Source organism: Chelonoidis abingdonii, chromosome 3, assembly GCF_003597395.2.
Source record: "Chelonoidis abingdonii isolate Lonesome George chromosome 3, CheloAbing_2.0, whole genome shotgun sequence".
Lineage (NCBI taxonomy): Eukaryota > Metazoa > Chordata > Testudines > Testudinidae > Chelonoidis > Chelonoidis abingdonii.
In genome coordinates this window covers 15,628,058-15,646,298 of record NC_133771.1, presented here as the reverse complement: position 1 = coordinate 15,646,298, position 18,241 = coordinate 15,628,058, and the positions used below count along the sequence as shown (strand labels likewise).

Sequence of the window (18,241 nt, the reverse complement as noted above, 5' to 3'; positions counted from 1 at the left end):
CCTCTCTGGGTTTGCTGTCTGAATCTCAATCTCCCCTTGCCCTCCCAATCTCTCTTTCTCCCCCACCGTACCTGGTCCCAGTCTCCTTGCTCAGCCAGTCCCTCTTCTCCTTCATCTCAGATCCTCATCTAAGTTGTCCTCCTCTCCCCCTGCCACTGGCTCAGAGTCCTTGTCTTCCTCCTCGGGCTCCTCTTCCAACCTCATTCTTCCCCCTATCCCTTCATCAGCTTCTTGTCTTAGTTTCCTCCCTCCTTGGTGCCTAGTCCCAGTCTCTGTTCCCGGCCAATCCCAGATCTCCCCCCACGCCCAAGCTCTTTATCAGATTTATCTTCTCTTCCTCTACCCCATTTCCCCCACATTGGTTCCTAGACCCAGGCTCTTTGTCCAGCCAGTCCCAGTCTTCTCCCCTCTCAGCTCCTCATCCAATCTCACTGTTCTTCATCCAGCCAACACGCTCTCAGTCCATCCCCTCTTCCTTCAGTAGCTTCCAGTCTCTTGCCCAACCACTCTCTGCTTCCCAGTCCCAGCCTCAGCTCACCCTCTCTGGCTCCCAGTCCCAGTTTCTCTGATCCCAATCCCACTCTAATCCCAGTCTCACCAGACTCTTTGTCCCAATGTAGTCTTTTCCCTCCCTCAAATCTGGCTTTTGTCCCCTCGGCCTTTGAGTCAGACTGCTTCCTCCTCCACATGGCCTGAGTGCTAGCAGGAAAGACAGGCTGCCTGCTCTCAACTCCAGTGCCCAGCCCCACCCTGGCCCAGGCAGCTGAGAGCAGCAATTACAGTGAAAGTCCAGCTTCGTCCCTGTAGCCATGGGTTGGAGCATATGCAGTCACTCTGTGGGGATAGTGCATGCACAGGCTGGTCACTGTGGAGGAACTGTGAGGGGTTGAAGCATGCTCAGTGAAGAAAGAATCTTTGGAGATTTTAGCTGCTAAAATCAAAGATGTCTCTATTGAACAATTGCAAACTGTGGTGTTTTTTTTTGAAAGGCTCAGAACTTGGCCAAATTTGGGCAGATTTTCTCAGGGACAGCAAAAGGCACATCTCCGACACAAAGGCCTCAACTCTGCCAAATCTTAAGTCCCTGCTCCAAATCATAGGGGCACTAGAGTTTTTCAAAGAAAAGATCACCGTATTTTTTCAACTTGGGCAAAACAACTTATTTTCCCCCCAGCCTCATTCTTGGAAACAGCTGAACCATTCTGGCTGAAATTTTCCCAAAAAATTCAGCCTAAGGCACATACCCAGCATAGAAAATTTCAGCCTAAGCAGTTAATGTTTCACTAAGGTTTAAGCAACTGAAAACAGATTCTTATAGGGAGTGTCAGCAACCTTAATAGTAAGTGTTGCTACCAGTGCCACCTATAATAAATTATTACCTTACAAACTGATACTAGGCATTCTTAATCTTCCTCCTGTGTCAGTGATTTTTAGAGCACTCTGAAAGGTATTTGCATGGACAGAGTGCCTTTCAATAAAGCTATTACATTGTAATTGCATTTTATTATTTATAATAGCAGTAAAATCGTGCATGGCTGACAACTGACTTTGTTGATGTTAAGTCATCTTCAGTTCTTCTTCGAGTGCTCGTTCATGTCGATTCCAAGTAGATGTGTGCACAGTGCGGGCACAGATGTCAGAAAGTTTTTCCTCTAGTGGTACCAGTCAGGTCAGCTGTGGAGCCCCTTGGAGTTGCACCTTCATGTCAGTGTTTATAGTTCCCTGCTGACCCACCACCTCTTCAGTTCCTTCTTACTACCAGTAATAGTCATTGGAGCTGCGTGTGTCTCTTGCCTCAGCAAGTGTTTCTCCCAGTGATCTAACTTTTCTGATAACCTGTAAATAGTTAAATACTGTTAGTTTTTAGTAGTGAGTAGTTAGATAGAAGTTGGGGGTTTTCTCCCCACCCCAGTTCCTTCCCTTCTTGTGGTTCGGGGCATGCCTCGATCCCAAGGTTTTAAGTCGTGTGGGACCTGCCACAAGCCCATGCCAACAGGTGACCCCCACAACTCCTGCCTAAAGGGCCTGCGGAGGCACATCAAACAGATCACTGCAAGATCTGCAAAGAGTTCTGCTTGAGAACAAAGAAAGAAAGGGACTTCAGGCTCTAGCAACTCCTTATGGAGGCAACCCTCTGTCCTCAGCTGGCTCCAGGCCAGCAGGACTCAGCACCAAGCACCTCCGTGTGGAGCATTCCACCCTCCATTAGAGAAGCTACAGCATCAAGAAAGGACTCTATGCATAGAGACCCTTGGCACCGTCATTCCCCGGCATCAAAGCCTGCAGCGGCAACATAGCACCGCTCAGACTCATCGGTGCCTCATAAGTGGCACAGGAAGATTGATAGAGGCGCTTGCCCCCAGTGAGACCAGGTCTGACTGCTCCAGCGGTGTGCATCCCACACAGGGGCACCTGGCACTGTTCTTGCAGGAGTCAGCACTATTGACTTTGGGCCCATAGAGAGGTCCATTGAGTCCGATGTTGTTGGACTTTCTTGCTAGAGGAGGAGTTGGAGCTCCCTTCCACCCTGGACACACTCGAGGTGGCCAGGGACTTGATTGCAGTGCAGTCCCCCGCCAGGCAGGATAGATCTCCAGCACCACAAGGCGCAGTGCCATCCAGAAGAAAGCCCGCAATTATGAGGCACCCACTTGCCTTCCCCGTGGCACTACTCTCCAGCACTGTCCCACTTGGCACCACCATGGGCTCCACACTCGGAGTCCTGGTCATCAGACTTGGAGGCAGAGTCCTATTACTCCAGGCTCGGTCGGCACTGTTTGGAGTGGTGCCGTTATAGACAAGAGGCAGGGATGGTGCAGTGGCTGATGCAGTGGCAAGGACCCGCACAATGGCCTTTTTGGACCCAATGGGAATACCACCAGGCCCAAGGCACTTACTCCAGGGGCTCCCAGTTCATAATCTCAAAAGGGCATGTCCCTTTACCACCCTGGTACTGTCCTCCGCTATGAGGCACTGAGATGACTTCAAACCCTGGTGCAGATCCCCGTCTGGGTCCCAGCTCCACCATTGGTGTTGAGGCCGCTACTGGTGCAGAGCAGCACGGCACTGAACAGGATGCTTCCAGGGAGCCGGAGGGACAGGGGGGCCCAGTACCACCTAGGGCGTTGGCATCATCCTCGCCTGATGAGACAATGGTGGGGTCTTCGTCCTCTGGGCCGCCCCCCATTGATAATAGAGTGCACCAGGAGCTGTTGCGCAGGGTGTCTCATAACATGGTGCTACAGGCCAAGGAGGTGGTTGAATCTGTGGACCCCAGGTTGACATCTTAACCCCTGAGGGGCCGTCAGGGTGGCATTACCACTCATTAAAACTGTCCAAGCCACTACGAAGACCTTGTGGAGGTAGAGAGAAAGTATTTCGTCTCCTCTAAGGGGTACAAATGCTTATTCAGTCTGGCTGGGATGATTTAGTTGGGGTTGGTCCTGCTTTGAGCAGGGGATTGTCTAGATGACCTCCTGAGGTCCCTTCCAAACCTGATATTCTGTGATTCTATCTGTAGCCTGGTTTGCTGGTCATAGTGATGGTGAATGAGGGAGAAAATAAGGGAAGCAGGCCCAACTCCAAAATCGAAAGACTCAAAGAAGATGGACCTCTTTGGTAGGAAGGTGTACTCCACTGGAGGACTCTAGCTTCGGATTGCTAACCAGCAAGCAATTCTGAGTAGATACAATTTTAATTCGTGGGAATTTTAAGGAGTTGATCCTGTCAAACTCTATAGTGGAGTTTGCAGCCACTGTGGAGGAGGGCAAGGCAGTGGCACAGACCACTTTACAGGCCTCACTGGACGTGGGAGACTCAGCCAAGCGAACCATGTCCTCTGCCATAGGCATGAGGAGGTTCTCATGGCTCCAGGTCAGGCCTTTCCCCAGAGATCCAATAAACATTTCAGGACTTGCCCTTTGACAGCATGGGGTTGTTTTCAGAGCATACTGACTCCAAGCTCCATAGCCTAAAAAATTCATGGGCAACATTGAACTCAGTGGGTCTACAAACCCCCGCCACTGAGAGGAAATATTTTAAGCCCCAACTCCCTCTGTGCTTCTGTCCTCCCCCGCCTAGGCAGGACTTCTCCAGGGGGGCAAGAATGGTAGGCGTAAGCCTCCCCATGCACCACCCAATCAAGGCCAAGACTTAGAGAGGCAATCCTCAGGCTTTAAGCAAGGCATTTGACGGTGCGTCCAGGGGTGATGCACAAGTCCAGTAATGGATCCTTCACCCTGTTTTCTGAACCATCTGTCCCACTTCTATTGTGCTTGGGCCCAGATAACCTCAGATTGTTGGGTTCTTCACACTGTAGAAGTGGGATATTATCTCCAATTCTGCTTACCCTCTCCCTCCCATTCCCCTTCCCCATCCCCCTTCAGGGATCCTTCTCACAAGCAAATCCTCACGCAGGAGGTTCAAATGCTCCTCGCCATGGGAGCAGTGGAGGAGGTTCCTCACGAGCTAAGGGACAAGGGATTTTACTCCTGATATTTCCTAATCTCTAAAGCCAAAGGGGGTCTCAGACCCATCCTTGACCTGCAAAGACTCAACAGATTCATAGAGAAGCTGAGGTCCTGCATGGTCTCTTTGGCTGCCATCATTACATCCCTGGATCCGGGACACTACTACTCCGCCCTCAACCCAAAGGACGCGTACTTCCACATATCGATAGTCCCAGCCCATAGACGCTTTCTCAGGTTTGTAGTGAACCACAACCATTACCAGTTTACAGTCCTCCCCTTTGGCCTGTCAGCAGCCCCTCGAGTTTTTACCAAGTGCATGGCAGTCATAGCTGCCTTCCTGAGAAAAAGCCAAGTGCAGGTATTTCCGTACCTCAATGACTGGTTGGTCAAGGGCCGCTTCAAGGTGCAAGTGGAGCAATACATCATTATGATAAGATCTACCTTCGACAGGCTGGGTCTTCTCCTGAATGTACATAAATCAACACTATCCCCTACTCAGAGAATAGAGTTCATTGGGCGGTATTGGACTTGGGACAGGCCAGAGCCTTCCTGCCAGAGTCTCGTTTTCAGACAATGCATGACATCATAAACGGCTTCAAGCAATACCCTATCACCACAGCAAGGAATTGTTTGAAGCTCCTCAGACATATGACAGCTTGTACGTACATGGTACAGCATGCAACATCCTGGACAAGGTGGTCACATACCCACTGCAAGTTCTCGTGTCTCTCCAATGGTGGCTCAACCCACAAGCAGTGTGCATGGGAGTCCCCTTCGCCAAACCGCATCCCTCACTGTTCCTAGTTAGAGATGCGTCAGCGTTGGAGTGGGGAGCTCAACTGGGAGAATTCAGGACCCAGGGACTTTGGTCACAAGATGAGCTCTCGCTTCACATCAAAATCAAGGAGCTGAGAGCAGTCCACTTGGCATACCAGACCTTCCAGGCCCACTTGCCAGGGAAATGTGTGTTGCTGATGACGGACAATATGACCACAATGTTTTATATAAACAAATAGGGTGGAGCTCGCTCCTCTCCCCTATATCAGGAAGTTCTCAAACTATGGGACTTCTGCACTCAATTCACTTGGAAGCATCCTACCTCCTGGGTTCTCAGAACGAGTTGACGAACTATCTCAGCAGATCCTTCCACAACCACGAGTGGTCCATTCACCTGGATATGGTGAACAGCATTTTCCAAAAGTGAGGAGTTCCCCAATTTGACCTCTTCACCACAAAAAGCAACAGGAAATGCCTGCAGTTCTGTTCCTACCTGAATCACAGTCCGGGCTTGCTTGCAGACATGTTTCTCCTCCTTGGATGGACCACCTGTTGTACACATTCCCACCTTTCCCGTTCGTCCATAAGTTTCTGCTCAAGTTCCACAGGGAGAGGGCTGCAGTCATATTGATAGTTCCAGCCTGGCCTCACCAGTATTGGTATATCATGCTCCTGGAGCTATTGATGAACACCCCAATCTCATTGCCCTTGCTTTTGGACCTGATCTCTCAAGACCACAGCCATCTCCAGCATCCCAGCCTCAAGTCTCTCTACCTCACAGCTTGGAAGCTTTGTGGTTAAACCCAGTAGAGCTAATGTGTTCTGAACCCATTAGGGAGGTTCTCCTTGGTAGTAGGAAGCCCTCCGCCAGGGCCACCTACCTGGAAAGTGGAACGATTCTTGATTTAGTGTTCACAGGTTAGTCACTGGAACCTCTCATCTTAGACTATCTGCTGCACTTAAATCAACAGGATCTGTCGGTCTCATCAATACAGGTTGACTTAGCAGCCATTTTAGCTTTCCACCCAGCAGTGGCAGGCTGGTCAGTCTTTGCCCAGCTGATGGTTGGTCGTTTTCTTAAAGGCCTTGAAAGACTGTACTCGAAAATGAGGCAGCTGATCCCGGATTGGGACCTTAATCTGGTTCTTTCAAGACTAATAGGGACCTACTTTGAGCCCCCAGCAACTTGCTCATTACTCTATCTGTCATGGAAGGTGGCATCCTTGGTTGCAATAATGTCAGCTAGAAGGGTGTCTGAGCTCCGGGCCCTAACCTCCGACCCTCCTTGCATCATTTTTGATAAGGACAAGGTACAGTTTAGACCTCACCTGGCCTTTCTCCCTTAGGTCGTCTCTTAGCTTCATGCCAATCAGGATATTTTTCTCCCAGTTTTCTACCCTAAGCCACACGCCAACAGCCGGCACCAAAGGCTCCACTCCTTGGAAGTTCGGTGAGGATTGACCTTTTATATTGAATGTACGAAGCTTTTTCATAAGTCGAACTAGCTGCTCATTGCAATAGCAGACAGAATGAAGGGCCTCCTAGTGTCTTCTCAAAGAATCTCATTGTGGATCATGTCCGTATCCAGGCATGTTATGATTTGGCAGAAATACTTGCCCCTGCACTGATGGCACATTCTACAAGCGTGCAGGCCTCTTCGGCAGCATCTCTGTTACAGGTCCAGATCCAGGAGATCTGCAGGGCAGTGACGTGGTTGTCAGTTCACACTTTTGCTTTGTATTATGCCATTACCCAACATGCTAGAGATGATGCAGCATTCGGCAGCATCAATCATCGATTCCAGGCACTCCAACCCCATCTTGTAGGTAAGGCTTGGGAGTCACATACTTGGAATCGACATGTGCAAGCACTCGAAGAAGAAAAAATGGTTACCTACCCCTCATAACTGTTGTTCTTTGAGATGTGTTGCTTATGTCCATTCCTAGACCCACTTGCCTTCCTCTCTGTCGGAGTAGCCGGCAAGAAGGAACTGAAGATGCGGCAGGTTGGCAGGCACTTATATATACTGCCATGAAGGCACAACTCCAGGGGGCTCCCTAGCCAACCCGATGGGTATCACTAGGGGAAAAACCTTCCGAGGACCATACATGTGGCACACACATACCTTCTTTGAATGGACATGAGCAACACATCTGGAAGAACAACAGTTATGAAAAGGTAGGTAATTGATTTTTTTTATTTGATATGTTTAATTCTCTGGAAAGATCGCTTATAAATGCATTGTCCATTTCTCCTTCATAAAAGAATAGCCTAATCTTTTAAACATTATTTTTTAATGTAGAGATCTTTTAAATCAAATTTAATTATTGTGAAAGATGCTGAGTTGATCATCCTGGGGATCGAAGACCTCTTTATCTTTTTAGATGCAGAAGAGGCACTGCATGATCAGCAGTAATGGAAGCTCCCATACTGTGCCCCAAACAATGGGCATGTCTATACTGCAGCTAGGAGCAAGTCTTCCAGCCCAGGTAGACGGACTCATACTAGCAGGGCTCAAGCTAGTGAGCTAAAAAAAGCAGCGTGAAAGTTGTGGCTTGGGCAGCAGCTCAGGCTCTCAAGCCCATCTCTCATTCACACTGCTGTTTTTAGCAGCCTAGCTAAAGCCCCACTAGCACAACTCTGCTTGCCTGGGCTGGGCAGCTGACTCCCAGCTGCAGTATAGACAGATCCTCTGTGACTATACCCAGTTCTGGAAATAGGTATAAGAGACTAAGTCATCATGGTCTAATCAATCATTAGCCTTTGTTCTGTGAATGTCAGGTTTTGTTGGTATGATATGGATACCTTGGATGTGAGATGCCACCAGCTTATTCCACATAACTCCCTAAATAGCTGTCAGATAATATTAATCGTTATTAACATAGTGAAACACCTTTAGAAACATTAATGAACTCATCTAGTATCAGCTGTCAGTTACTACATAGCCTGGGCTTGATTTGAACTGGTAACTTCATGGTAAAGAATTCTGTATCCTATTATTGTATGCAGTGTAGTTGTAGCCATGTTGGTCCCAGGATATTAGAGAGACAAGGTGGTTGAGATAATATCTTTTATTGGACCAATGTCTGTTGGTGAGAGAGACAAGCTTTCGAGCCACACAGAACTATTCTTCAGACTGTGTGGCTCGAAAGCTTGTCTCTCTCACCACCAGATGTTGGTCCAGTAAAAGATATTACTTCACCCACCTTGTCTCTCTGTATCCTATAAGCATTTCCTACGTCATGTGACCCTCCTGTCAGACCTTAGTCAATTCTACACAGAGTTCTGTCAATCATTGACATCTGTGTAATGATTATGAGATTGGAAAGATGCCTGTCGGTTCTGATGAAGTCTTGCTTATCAGTAATATATGAAATTGCTGTCAGGCATTGGTCAGTACCCAGTGGCCTGTGTTCTTCCTTGTTCAAGTGATCTCCTGCATGCACATCAGACTATCTTTCTGAGGAAGGGGTGGAAGATTTTCAAGTTAAAAAGAGAAAAATTACATGTGACAACTGGCACAAAAGTTTTCCCTTATTTTAAGTGGGGCATCGTACTTGTGCTGGGCTCTTTGCACAAGGGTAAATTTCACCTTTAGGGTAAGTCTTCACTGCAGAGTTGACCCAGGCTTTTACTTGGGTGTTGCCCCTAACCTGACTCCCATTTCTACACCAAACTGTCTCAGCTGAGTTAAGTGGCTCTTTCATCTGAGCTAGCTTGCTTGGCTGGGGCTATAAGCATCTGCTTTCATTCAGCCTGGTAACTTACTCACTATGCAGTTAAGACGCAGGCTAAATCATTTGAATATTGATAGTCCTCAAATTTCTTCCCTCGATTCCCCTGTGTACCCAGGACAGACAAGTTCTCCTATGATTCACTGGGAAAGAATCACAGAACAATTCACCTTACTGCAGCACAAAGAACCATGGGCTTTGCCCTCAGAAGTCCCAGTGACACACATGTGTGAGTTCAGCACCAGTGTGAGGACACAGTAACTCAAGTATGGCTTGCTGTGTGGTGGCAGACACTAAGGCTAGGCTAACCTGGGGGTTCGGCCCCAGGTGCTGATCACCCAGGTTAACTCTGCAGTGAAGAGGCACCAAGCAAGGAACAACTCAGAGGAAGTACAGCCTAATCAGCTTGAAATGCTTCAAGATGCAGAACCTTTGAATAGCAAACAATCATATCATTTGTTTGATAATAGATTGAGATGATCAGCTAAGAAAAAGAAGCTAATTACACTGGCAAACTTTATGGAAACTTTAGCACAAACTTTAGCATTTGATTAAATATGAATGAGGGTAGATCTCTACTGAGTTCCGAAGAGTGATAGCTCTCTGAAAGGCTTGGGGTCATCAGGTTGCACATTATTCATTGATACAAGGTATATGACATTGCCAGCATGATGCCAGCCAGAGACCACAAGTTATGAAGAGGTGCAACTTTATCAGCATAAGGGGAGAATTCATGTTGTTCAAATCTGGTGTTTCACAAGTTTATTTTAACACAGCTATTGAGTGTCAGAATCTCAAATCTATGGGAGTTGGCTTGAGTGAGGACTGACTACAAACTGAGTTGGAACCTCAGGTTATGGCCCTTGGATCTGATGTGTGTCTGCACCGAGAAAGTCATGGCCAGGGGTCTCTGGACATGATGATGATAATACGGATATTTAAGAAATAATAATACTACGATGACTATAGAAAGGTTTTGGGCTGGCAAAATATGTTGATTGGGAGGTGATTTTTGTTTTGTGTGTGTGTGTTTTTTTTTTAACCAATTATAGTTAGAGTCTAAATGCCGCGTGTGGATGCAGTTGTACTAGTATAAAAGTGCCTTATACCACTATAGCTCATTCCCCTCCCTAAACATTCATAAGCTATTCCAGTATAAAGCACCTTTTATATTAGTATAACCGTGTCCACACTGGAGGGGAATGGAATTGTTTGCTTTAACTATACTGGTAGATAGTGGTACATCCTGTGAGTAGGCAAGACCTTACAATTTTGTATCCCAAATTCTCAGTCAGTCAAGTTACATCAATGAACAATTTGGCCCTGAATGTGACCAAGTTACATGAGTTAGTTTTAGTTTTGTGACAGCAAGAGGAAAACTGACTGCTCTGTACTACAGAGGAGTATATGATAATTCTACATGAAAGTAGCTAAGAATAAGACCATATCGAGGCTGGTATTGTGTTCCTTCTTAGCATTCTGATTGTAGATTATTTATTTAGCAGAGGAAGGTGAATGGATTTTTTCATCTTCTCATGCCTAATGCTGAAATAAAATTGTTCACTTGACTCACTAAACTATGTCCCTGGTTGCCTCCCTTCAGCTGCTGAATTTATGTTGTATATTTAATGTTATATTTTCACTGATACAATAGTACTTTTTAAAACAGTCATAGAGTTTGACACTGAAGATTTCCTTTCTCCTTTTGGAAAGTATTCTTAGTTGCAACTTGGTGTTTAATTGAGATGCCAGCTTTGTAATGATAATAAAAGGAGGAAAACACTGCCCTCTAGAAGCTACTCTGGTGAACACAAGCAAGAGAGAGAGCAGTTTAGTGAGTGAATATTACTTATTCCTGCTGCCATGGAAGTAAAATGCAGGCATTTGCAGCTTTTCCCTAAAAGAAAGCCACTTTTTCAGTTCTTAACTGAAGAAAACCAGTTTGACTAAATACTCCTGATAAAAAAACAAACAACAAAACTCCAAAAGTTTTCAAGGATCCTAATCTATAAAAAATATATATATTTTAAAAGAGTTTATTTGAAAAAATGAATTTTAGTTTAAATTTTTAAGCTTGTAAAATTCTGTTGATGGGTTTGTCCTTCAGCTATGGTGATCAATGTAAGGATAAGATGAAGAATAGTTTTGTTGATTTTCTTTAATGTTTTCAACATTAGCAAACAATTTCACATTTTCTGAGTGCCACAGGGCTGTGATCATCCAGACATAACAATCTGAACATGAGGTTTGTCAAAACTGTTCCTTAATGAAATTCCACTGTACGAGAAGCAGCAATGTGAATTTTTGCTGAAGGCTCCTTGTTAAAGGTATTTTATAGCAAAGTCCTAAACTGCACTCATGTGAAAGCAAACTCTACTACATATAATATAAACTTTATTCTTCTATAAGACAAACTAACTCTGGGCAAAACTCTTATAGGGCCAAATCCTGAAGTCCTTATGTGATGCCCACCATCGTGGCCAATAGCTGGGTTTTACTCTGAGACTTCCAGAGCTAAAACCATATGTTTTGACAGCTTGATATAAAGAGTCAGACTCTGTGGTTGGTGGCTGTAACAGAATCTCATCCTTTCTGATTTGGAAAAAGAGGAGAACACGTAACATGGTGACTAGGGGTTTATAGACTTCCACAGGGGTAGTTTGTGTAGCGAGTGGCAATACAGAGGTTTGCCACAGTGCTGGTATTGGACAGTATCATGCCTCAGGGATGGAAAATGCCTCCCGGAGTCACACAGACTGTACAGCTGGTACTACACTCATTGGTGTGATGCATCTTATTCCTCATTGCGCACTGACTAGAGTGTGGGGGTGGGGGCAGAGTCAGAGTCCTGTCTTTTCTTCTCCCCATCCTGCCCTCTCCCACATTGGGGCACCATGAATCTGTAGGGGAATTGGGAAGGAGCCCCTCCCCTTTGCATATGTGCTGTAATTTTATCTGGCCCTCCTGTGGCACAAGCTGATGGGGAAAGCTTTGTGTAAGGATCACTTTGAATCTGGCCCCATGGTGTAGTCAGTATTTAGTGAGGCAAACTCCCTTTGACTTCCATGAAACCTGAGCAAGGACCCCAGGATTTGACTTTGTGTATTTCCCCTGAATTAAACCATTTTGCTTGAAATCCCTTTTTACTCAGGACTTCATTCCATATGCTTTAAGTTGCTAAGTAAATAGTACAGCAAAACAAATAACACACGGATATTAGAAATAGCTACAGATGATTGAGAACTGGCCTTGGGGGGGGGCGTCTTTTCTTTTCTGGCAGTTCTTTATTTCTTCATGCCCTGAGCATACATGGTGTTCACTAGCTAATAAGGTAGTTGCTGGTTAGTTCAATCACTTCTGGGTAGCTAGACAGCTTTGATAACTCTTGGATGAAATTCTGGGCCCGATGAAGTCAGTAGCAAAACCCACATTGCCTTCAGTGGGAGACAAGATTTCATCCCTTGTATCAGATTCTAATGGAAATGAGATCCAATCTGAAAAATAGTGATGCTATTCTGTACTGAATTTCAGGAGATGTAACCAGGTTATGAATCTTGTAGTCACCCACCCTCACAGGGCAAAATGATATTTAGCTGGGTACAAAGCCCAGGTCAGCACAGCAAAATGCCTTCTTCGCAGAGTTCACTCTAGGTAATTGTCATTCTAGGAGAGAGTGTCACTCTTTATAGACAGTTTTGTTCTTTATACTTGGCCTCCCATTCACCTTCTCAAAATGCATCTTTACTGGAAAATGGGGCTTAGATCAGGCCTATGAAAGCTGATAGCATGTTAAAGCTCAGGCACAGAGCACAATAAGTGACAATTCTCTTTCTGGAGTTGTCCTGTTTTATTAATGGGGTCACATGATTGCATACTTCATAAGCCTCAAACTATAATGACCTGGCTTATGAAGACTTCATAGATCTGTATCTAGTCTTGGTCTTGTGTGTAACTCAAAGCCTTTGTTACTTCTGACTGGAGAAAAAGCAAAAGGCCAAATTAAAAAAACTTCTTTCTTTGCAGTAAAATGAGAGTGTGCTAATTATTTAAGTTATTCGATTATCTTTAATACATCTACAGAGGGAAAAATTGATTTTACACCACAGAAACCAACCTTTGTGTGGAATAATAGCATCACATGAGAAAAGGTTCCAACAGGGTATAAGTGATACATCAGTTTTATACAACAACAAACCAGTAAAAATGGCACAAATAGACTATAGAGTACCTTTTTATATCTTCCCTCCTATTCAGTGGTTCCTGTAATGTTTATCTGAGTTCAAGCTTTCATGCCCATTTTGAAAGATAACATACTATTTACATGAATGAGGGCTCAATCCTCCATGGGACTGAGCACCACTCGTAGGAAACTGCGTGTCCACCCCCCTGAACTCTAATGAGAGATGAGGGCGTTCAGCACCTCACGGGAGGCACTCAGCATCTCACAGAATCAAGCTGCTAGGGAGAGAGAAACTGGTCAACAATAGGCACTTTATTGCTAAGCTTAGATAATTCTGCTGCTTGGTGTGTTTATATTTTAGTTTACTGCCATTTAATTAAATGTCCCATATCCAAACGAGGTTGGCTTTTGTGTAACACATGGTTTGCCACGTGTACCTGAAAGGATGGTTATTAGCAGTGATAGATTTGAATTGCCACAAGGCATTTCTTTGTAGTGATTTTATTGTGAGATGCGTTTCTGATTGTCAGATATTTGGGGATGGATTTTCTCTTGCTGTGGCATTATCAAAGAGCCATTAGAGCCTCAGAGCATCCAGGGGGAGAATTCTCGCTGGCATAGGTTTTGCACAAGGCAGCTTATGTTGCCTTATAAAGCCTTCCCACAAGCCCTGTTATAGTGGGTAGGGGCAAGTAGGTGCATTGCAATAGGAATGGGATGTGACTGTGGTATTCTGGGTGGCAGCTGTGAACAGGCTGCCATAACTTAAGTAGCTTTCTGATTCAAAAGTGGTTTTTTAAGGCACTTTAGCCCCCTCTTTCCAGGATGCAAGTTGTGTCCATCTCTTAGAGGCTCAGTATAAAATTGTTCCATTAGAGGGTGCGGTTGGAGTAAAATGCAATACAGATTGCAAACTGATTGTATATATGCCACTGCAGTCAGATGGAATTGGGGAGCACATTCTACTGATTTGACCAGGGTTGATGGGTCCTTGTTCTAGCTCTGCTGCTGACTGATTGTGTGACCTTGGGCAAGTCATTACTTATAACCTGATTTTCAGAGGTGCTGAGCACTCGCAACGTCCACTGAAGCAAATGGGAGCCAACTGATGCTCAGCATCTTTGCAAATCAGGCTCCGAAGCCAAAGATTTCAGAAGTGTTCACTAACTTTGGTTGACTCCATTTGTGGGTGTCCAATTGAGTCAACAAAAAGTTAATAAATGTTGACCTTAGTCTCTCTGTGCCTGTTTTGTCATCTGAAAATGGGTAAAATAATATTTTCCGAATCCAGAAGAGAGCTCTTAGGCTTCATTTATTGGCAGTCACAAAGTGCTTTCAGATCTCTGGATGAAAGGTGCTATACTACTACGAAAGTTCCTCATACACTTGGAAAGTTAAAATTGAGTTTTGCACTTTGTTATGGAGGAAGAATACAGCACATCCTTTCCAAAATGACATAATTTACTCACTGAATACAGAATTAATTTTCTAGGAATTTGTAAGTAAATCTGCTAATTAGTTTATGACTTAAAACAGACCTTGTATAAGAAATTTAACATGTTATTTTTGTTCCAAGTTATCTTAATAGTGTAGATCCATCAAACTTCCGATATAGTTAAAATGCATTGGAATCTTGTGTATTGGCTACATTCGAAGATTTTTTTCCTTTTTCTTTTTAGGATTGATGGTCATTCTTATCCCTTATTCTTCACAACTGAAAGTGTTTTCCACCTCAGGGGCTGAGGAATAATATTCTATTACAGAGAATTGCACAAAGACCCACCCTCTTTCAAAATGGCTAGCATTTCCTATAGTTGTCAATAAGAGTGAAGCTAAAAGTGCCCACAGTTAAGATTCCCTTCTTTCAAAAGTGGCCACTGTCACGCTGTCTGGAGTACATGGGTGCCCACCTCAGGGCAAACTGTGAAGAAACAGAGCACAAACCCCAAACTGGGTGTGTATTCTATAATTAGATCTCACCAGCCAAGCAACAAGTGTGAACTCCACAAGCACTATAACAGCCTTACCATGTAGTCACAGATGGTCCCCTCTGTGACAGATGGTCTCTTGTATAAAAAAAATCACAACAATATTCAGGTTACTCCCAGTCCCCAAGGACCAGTCATTTACCTCAGGCCAGTTGCATCCCCAGATCTCTCACCAAAGACAATGCTTGTAGCCAATCCTATAGTAAAACTAAATATTTATTAACTAGAAAAGAAATAAGAGTTATTTACATGATTAAAGCAGGTAACATACACTTTCAAATGAATTACAGGCTTAGATTCCAAAAGATAATAGAAACTTCTAGAATAAGAAACACCATATGTCCTCTAGGGCTAACCCAGGCAAAACAGCTGGACCTATTTTGCTTATGCTTAATTATTCTCGCCCCTTTAGAGTTCAAGCAGCAAACAGAACCAAGTTTCTCCTTCTCAGGGATTTTTATTCCCTTCTCCCCAGAGCCCAAAATGATGCGATGAGTTCGTGGGCAAAGAGTTCAATTAACAAAGTCTTTGTTCTTTTGATGTCTCACAGTGGCTCATTTGGTTTCACAGGCCTTCTCGTTGGGCAGGACCTAACATCATTTGTAGGAAGCCAACATTTGCATTAGAGAAGGTTTCTTTCCTGTTTGATGAGGTATATAGTTACAGAGAAAAAAGAACGAGGGGTACTTGTGGCACCTCAGAGACTAACGAATTTATGCTTTATAACATGGGGTACAGATAAGTTAGACTAATACATACTGCATCCTACAAGCTATTCACAATATCTAAACACCAAACTCATTCTTACATCTCTAATATCTATCTTGACAATACTACCATACAGGCAAGGCAGACTGGTTTTCAACTATGCATTTGTCAGTGTTCAGTGAGGCCTGGAACCTTGGCATGAGCTGGCACCTGGTCTGCCAGCATCACAGCTACCATCTCCTGTTTTCATAGCCATTTCATTAAGGGGAAAATTAAATCAATATTTGAAGTACTTAGGGAGACAAACTTTGCAGCAGAAGTAACAGGTTATAATTGTGTATATGAGATTATATTATTTATGGATGCACTTTACAAAACAGTAATTTTAATCTATAATTATATTGTTGTCATACTGCAATTATAGTATAATTATGCTGTGATTATGCTTTTTGATGCATGTAATTACAATTAGTTCATGTAGCTGAAAATTTGATGATGTCTGAAAATAATTGCAATGTAAAAGTTATGTAGCTAATGCATGTGGATCCTCCTACCCACCCAAACAGTATAAATTTGAATGCACTGGGGCAATAATATGTAATTCTGTTAGAGTTAACACCCAGAGATCACTGGAAGGAGTTAAAAATTATCATGAACCCACATCACCAGGAACACCTTCATAAAAGATTAGTGTTTGATCATGTCAGAAGAGTAGCTGAAAGGGCAGATACATATTAGAAATGGAAAGTGAAATTGTTTTTTTGTCGGTTTGTTAATGTGAATGCTCTGAGATGGCTAGGCTTGCTGTTAGTGAATTGCCAACAGTTAACTGAATGCAAGAGATCTGCTGCTATCTTAGCATCACAGCACCAAAGACAGAGAGGACTGCAATGGGACAGAGGCATTCTCTTTTGAGGGTGTGAACCCTGCAGGCGTGAATTGTTTGAGACATTGGGCCTGAGGGTAGTATTTTAAACTTTCTGTTTGATTTCCTTGTTGTAATGCATCCTATACTGTGTGTTAAAAAAATCAAAGGGAATAAATGGATGCAAGAACTGGGAGCATGATAGAGATGTTCAAAGGAACAAACCTTGGAAGGAAGAAAGAAGCAAGGAAAGACAACTGTTCATTCCAAATGCCTGATTCAGCCCTGGCAGAAGGAACTCCCACTGAAGTCAGTGTTTGTTACTGGTAGGCTGAATAGACATGCTCAGCAGGGCTCACTATTCTACTTAACCATGTTTCCTCTATTCTGCTTTTCACTCCTAGCAAGTGCTGCAGCACTATCGGAGTCTCACTCCCCCAGCCACACTCTTTAGTGTCTGATTCTCCACCACTCTGCACCTTACACAGTCATTTACAGTTGTACAAAGCGAGTGTAAAACACTACTACTCTGATTGCATAGCAGTGTATGCTCGCTCTGAGCAGTTGTAACAATGGCTACACAAGGCATAAAGCAGTACAGAATCAGGCCATTTTCTCTTACCCTTTTCTGCACTGAAAATACTAGGAATTTCAAAGATGTCAGAAGCTTGATTCAGATGAGGAGCAAAAGACTCTCACTTTTTCATTGTAAGACAATGAAATCAGTCTGCTGTGAAGCTTTCCTGTTCTCCTCCTTTCACTGATGCTCTCAGCTAGGGGATGAGAGATAGAGAAACTGCGACACAAAAAGAGAGATGCTTAAGAGAAGAATGAAACACTTTGCTGGAAGGCTCAGACAAGGGTCTAGGTACCAGCAGCTGTCTCCTCCCCTGTGAGTTAGCCCCACCCTTTCTCCTGTTCTGGGCTATTTTGGGCTGGCAGCCCCCTGAGCTGCAGCTCTGACAGATGAGGCTACTACACCACAGCACAGCAGCACTTGTTGCTCCAAAGAACTGTTATAACAGTGGCTTTCTGCCAGCTTTATTTAGTTTTTAATGCAGAAACTTGTTTTCTTCACCTGGGGGACGTTCCAGCCATAGAAAAGAGATGTTTTAAAAGCTTTATGGGAGCTGTTCCTGGGAGGAAACCTAGCTGCTGTTAACTGAAACCTTCTCTTGCCTGTAGTAGAAAGAGAACAGCCACTGGCTTTGGGGGGGGTGTGTGTGTGTGAAAAATGACAGACACTGTTCCTGCTAATGGAGAAGGAAAAGACCCTGACATTGAACTCTTCGTGAAGGTAAGTCACAGCCGGAGCTGTACACCTGTCTTACTCTCGTACCAGCTGGGCTTTTATTTAATACATCAAACTTTCTGGGGCACAGAGCAGAAATGACACTTGGACAGTCCGCTGTTTTCCTGCATACGGTTTCAGAGGGCTGCTCTTTCTCTCCCCTAACATTAGGAGCAGCAAGGTAGCATTGTGTGGTGACAATCTGCATTCTTTTATTTCATTGTTTGCT

General features: G+C 44.4%; 1 protein-coding gene across 2 annotated transcripts in view; it reads left to right on the top strand.

Moving 5' to 3' along the window:
- The window catches only part of CLIC5 (chloride intracellular channel 5), a 125,399-nt gene that overhangs the window by 20,130 nt on the left and 87,028 nt on the right, over positions 1-18,241 (top strand). Inside the window, exon 1 of one of the 2 annotated variants that reach the window (XM_075063618.1) lies at positions 17,702-18,018. The exons of the other annotated variant lie outside the window; for it this stretch is intronic. Coding sequence (XP_074919719.1) covers positions 17,956-18,018 — 63 coding nt within the window. The 5' untranslated portion in view covers positions 17,702-17,955. Of the gene's footprint in view, positions 1-17,701; positions 18,019-18,241 lie in introns of those variants that run through there. 2 annotated transcript variants of the gene reach the window in all.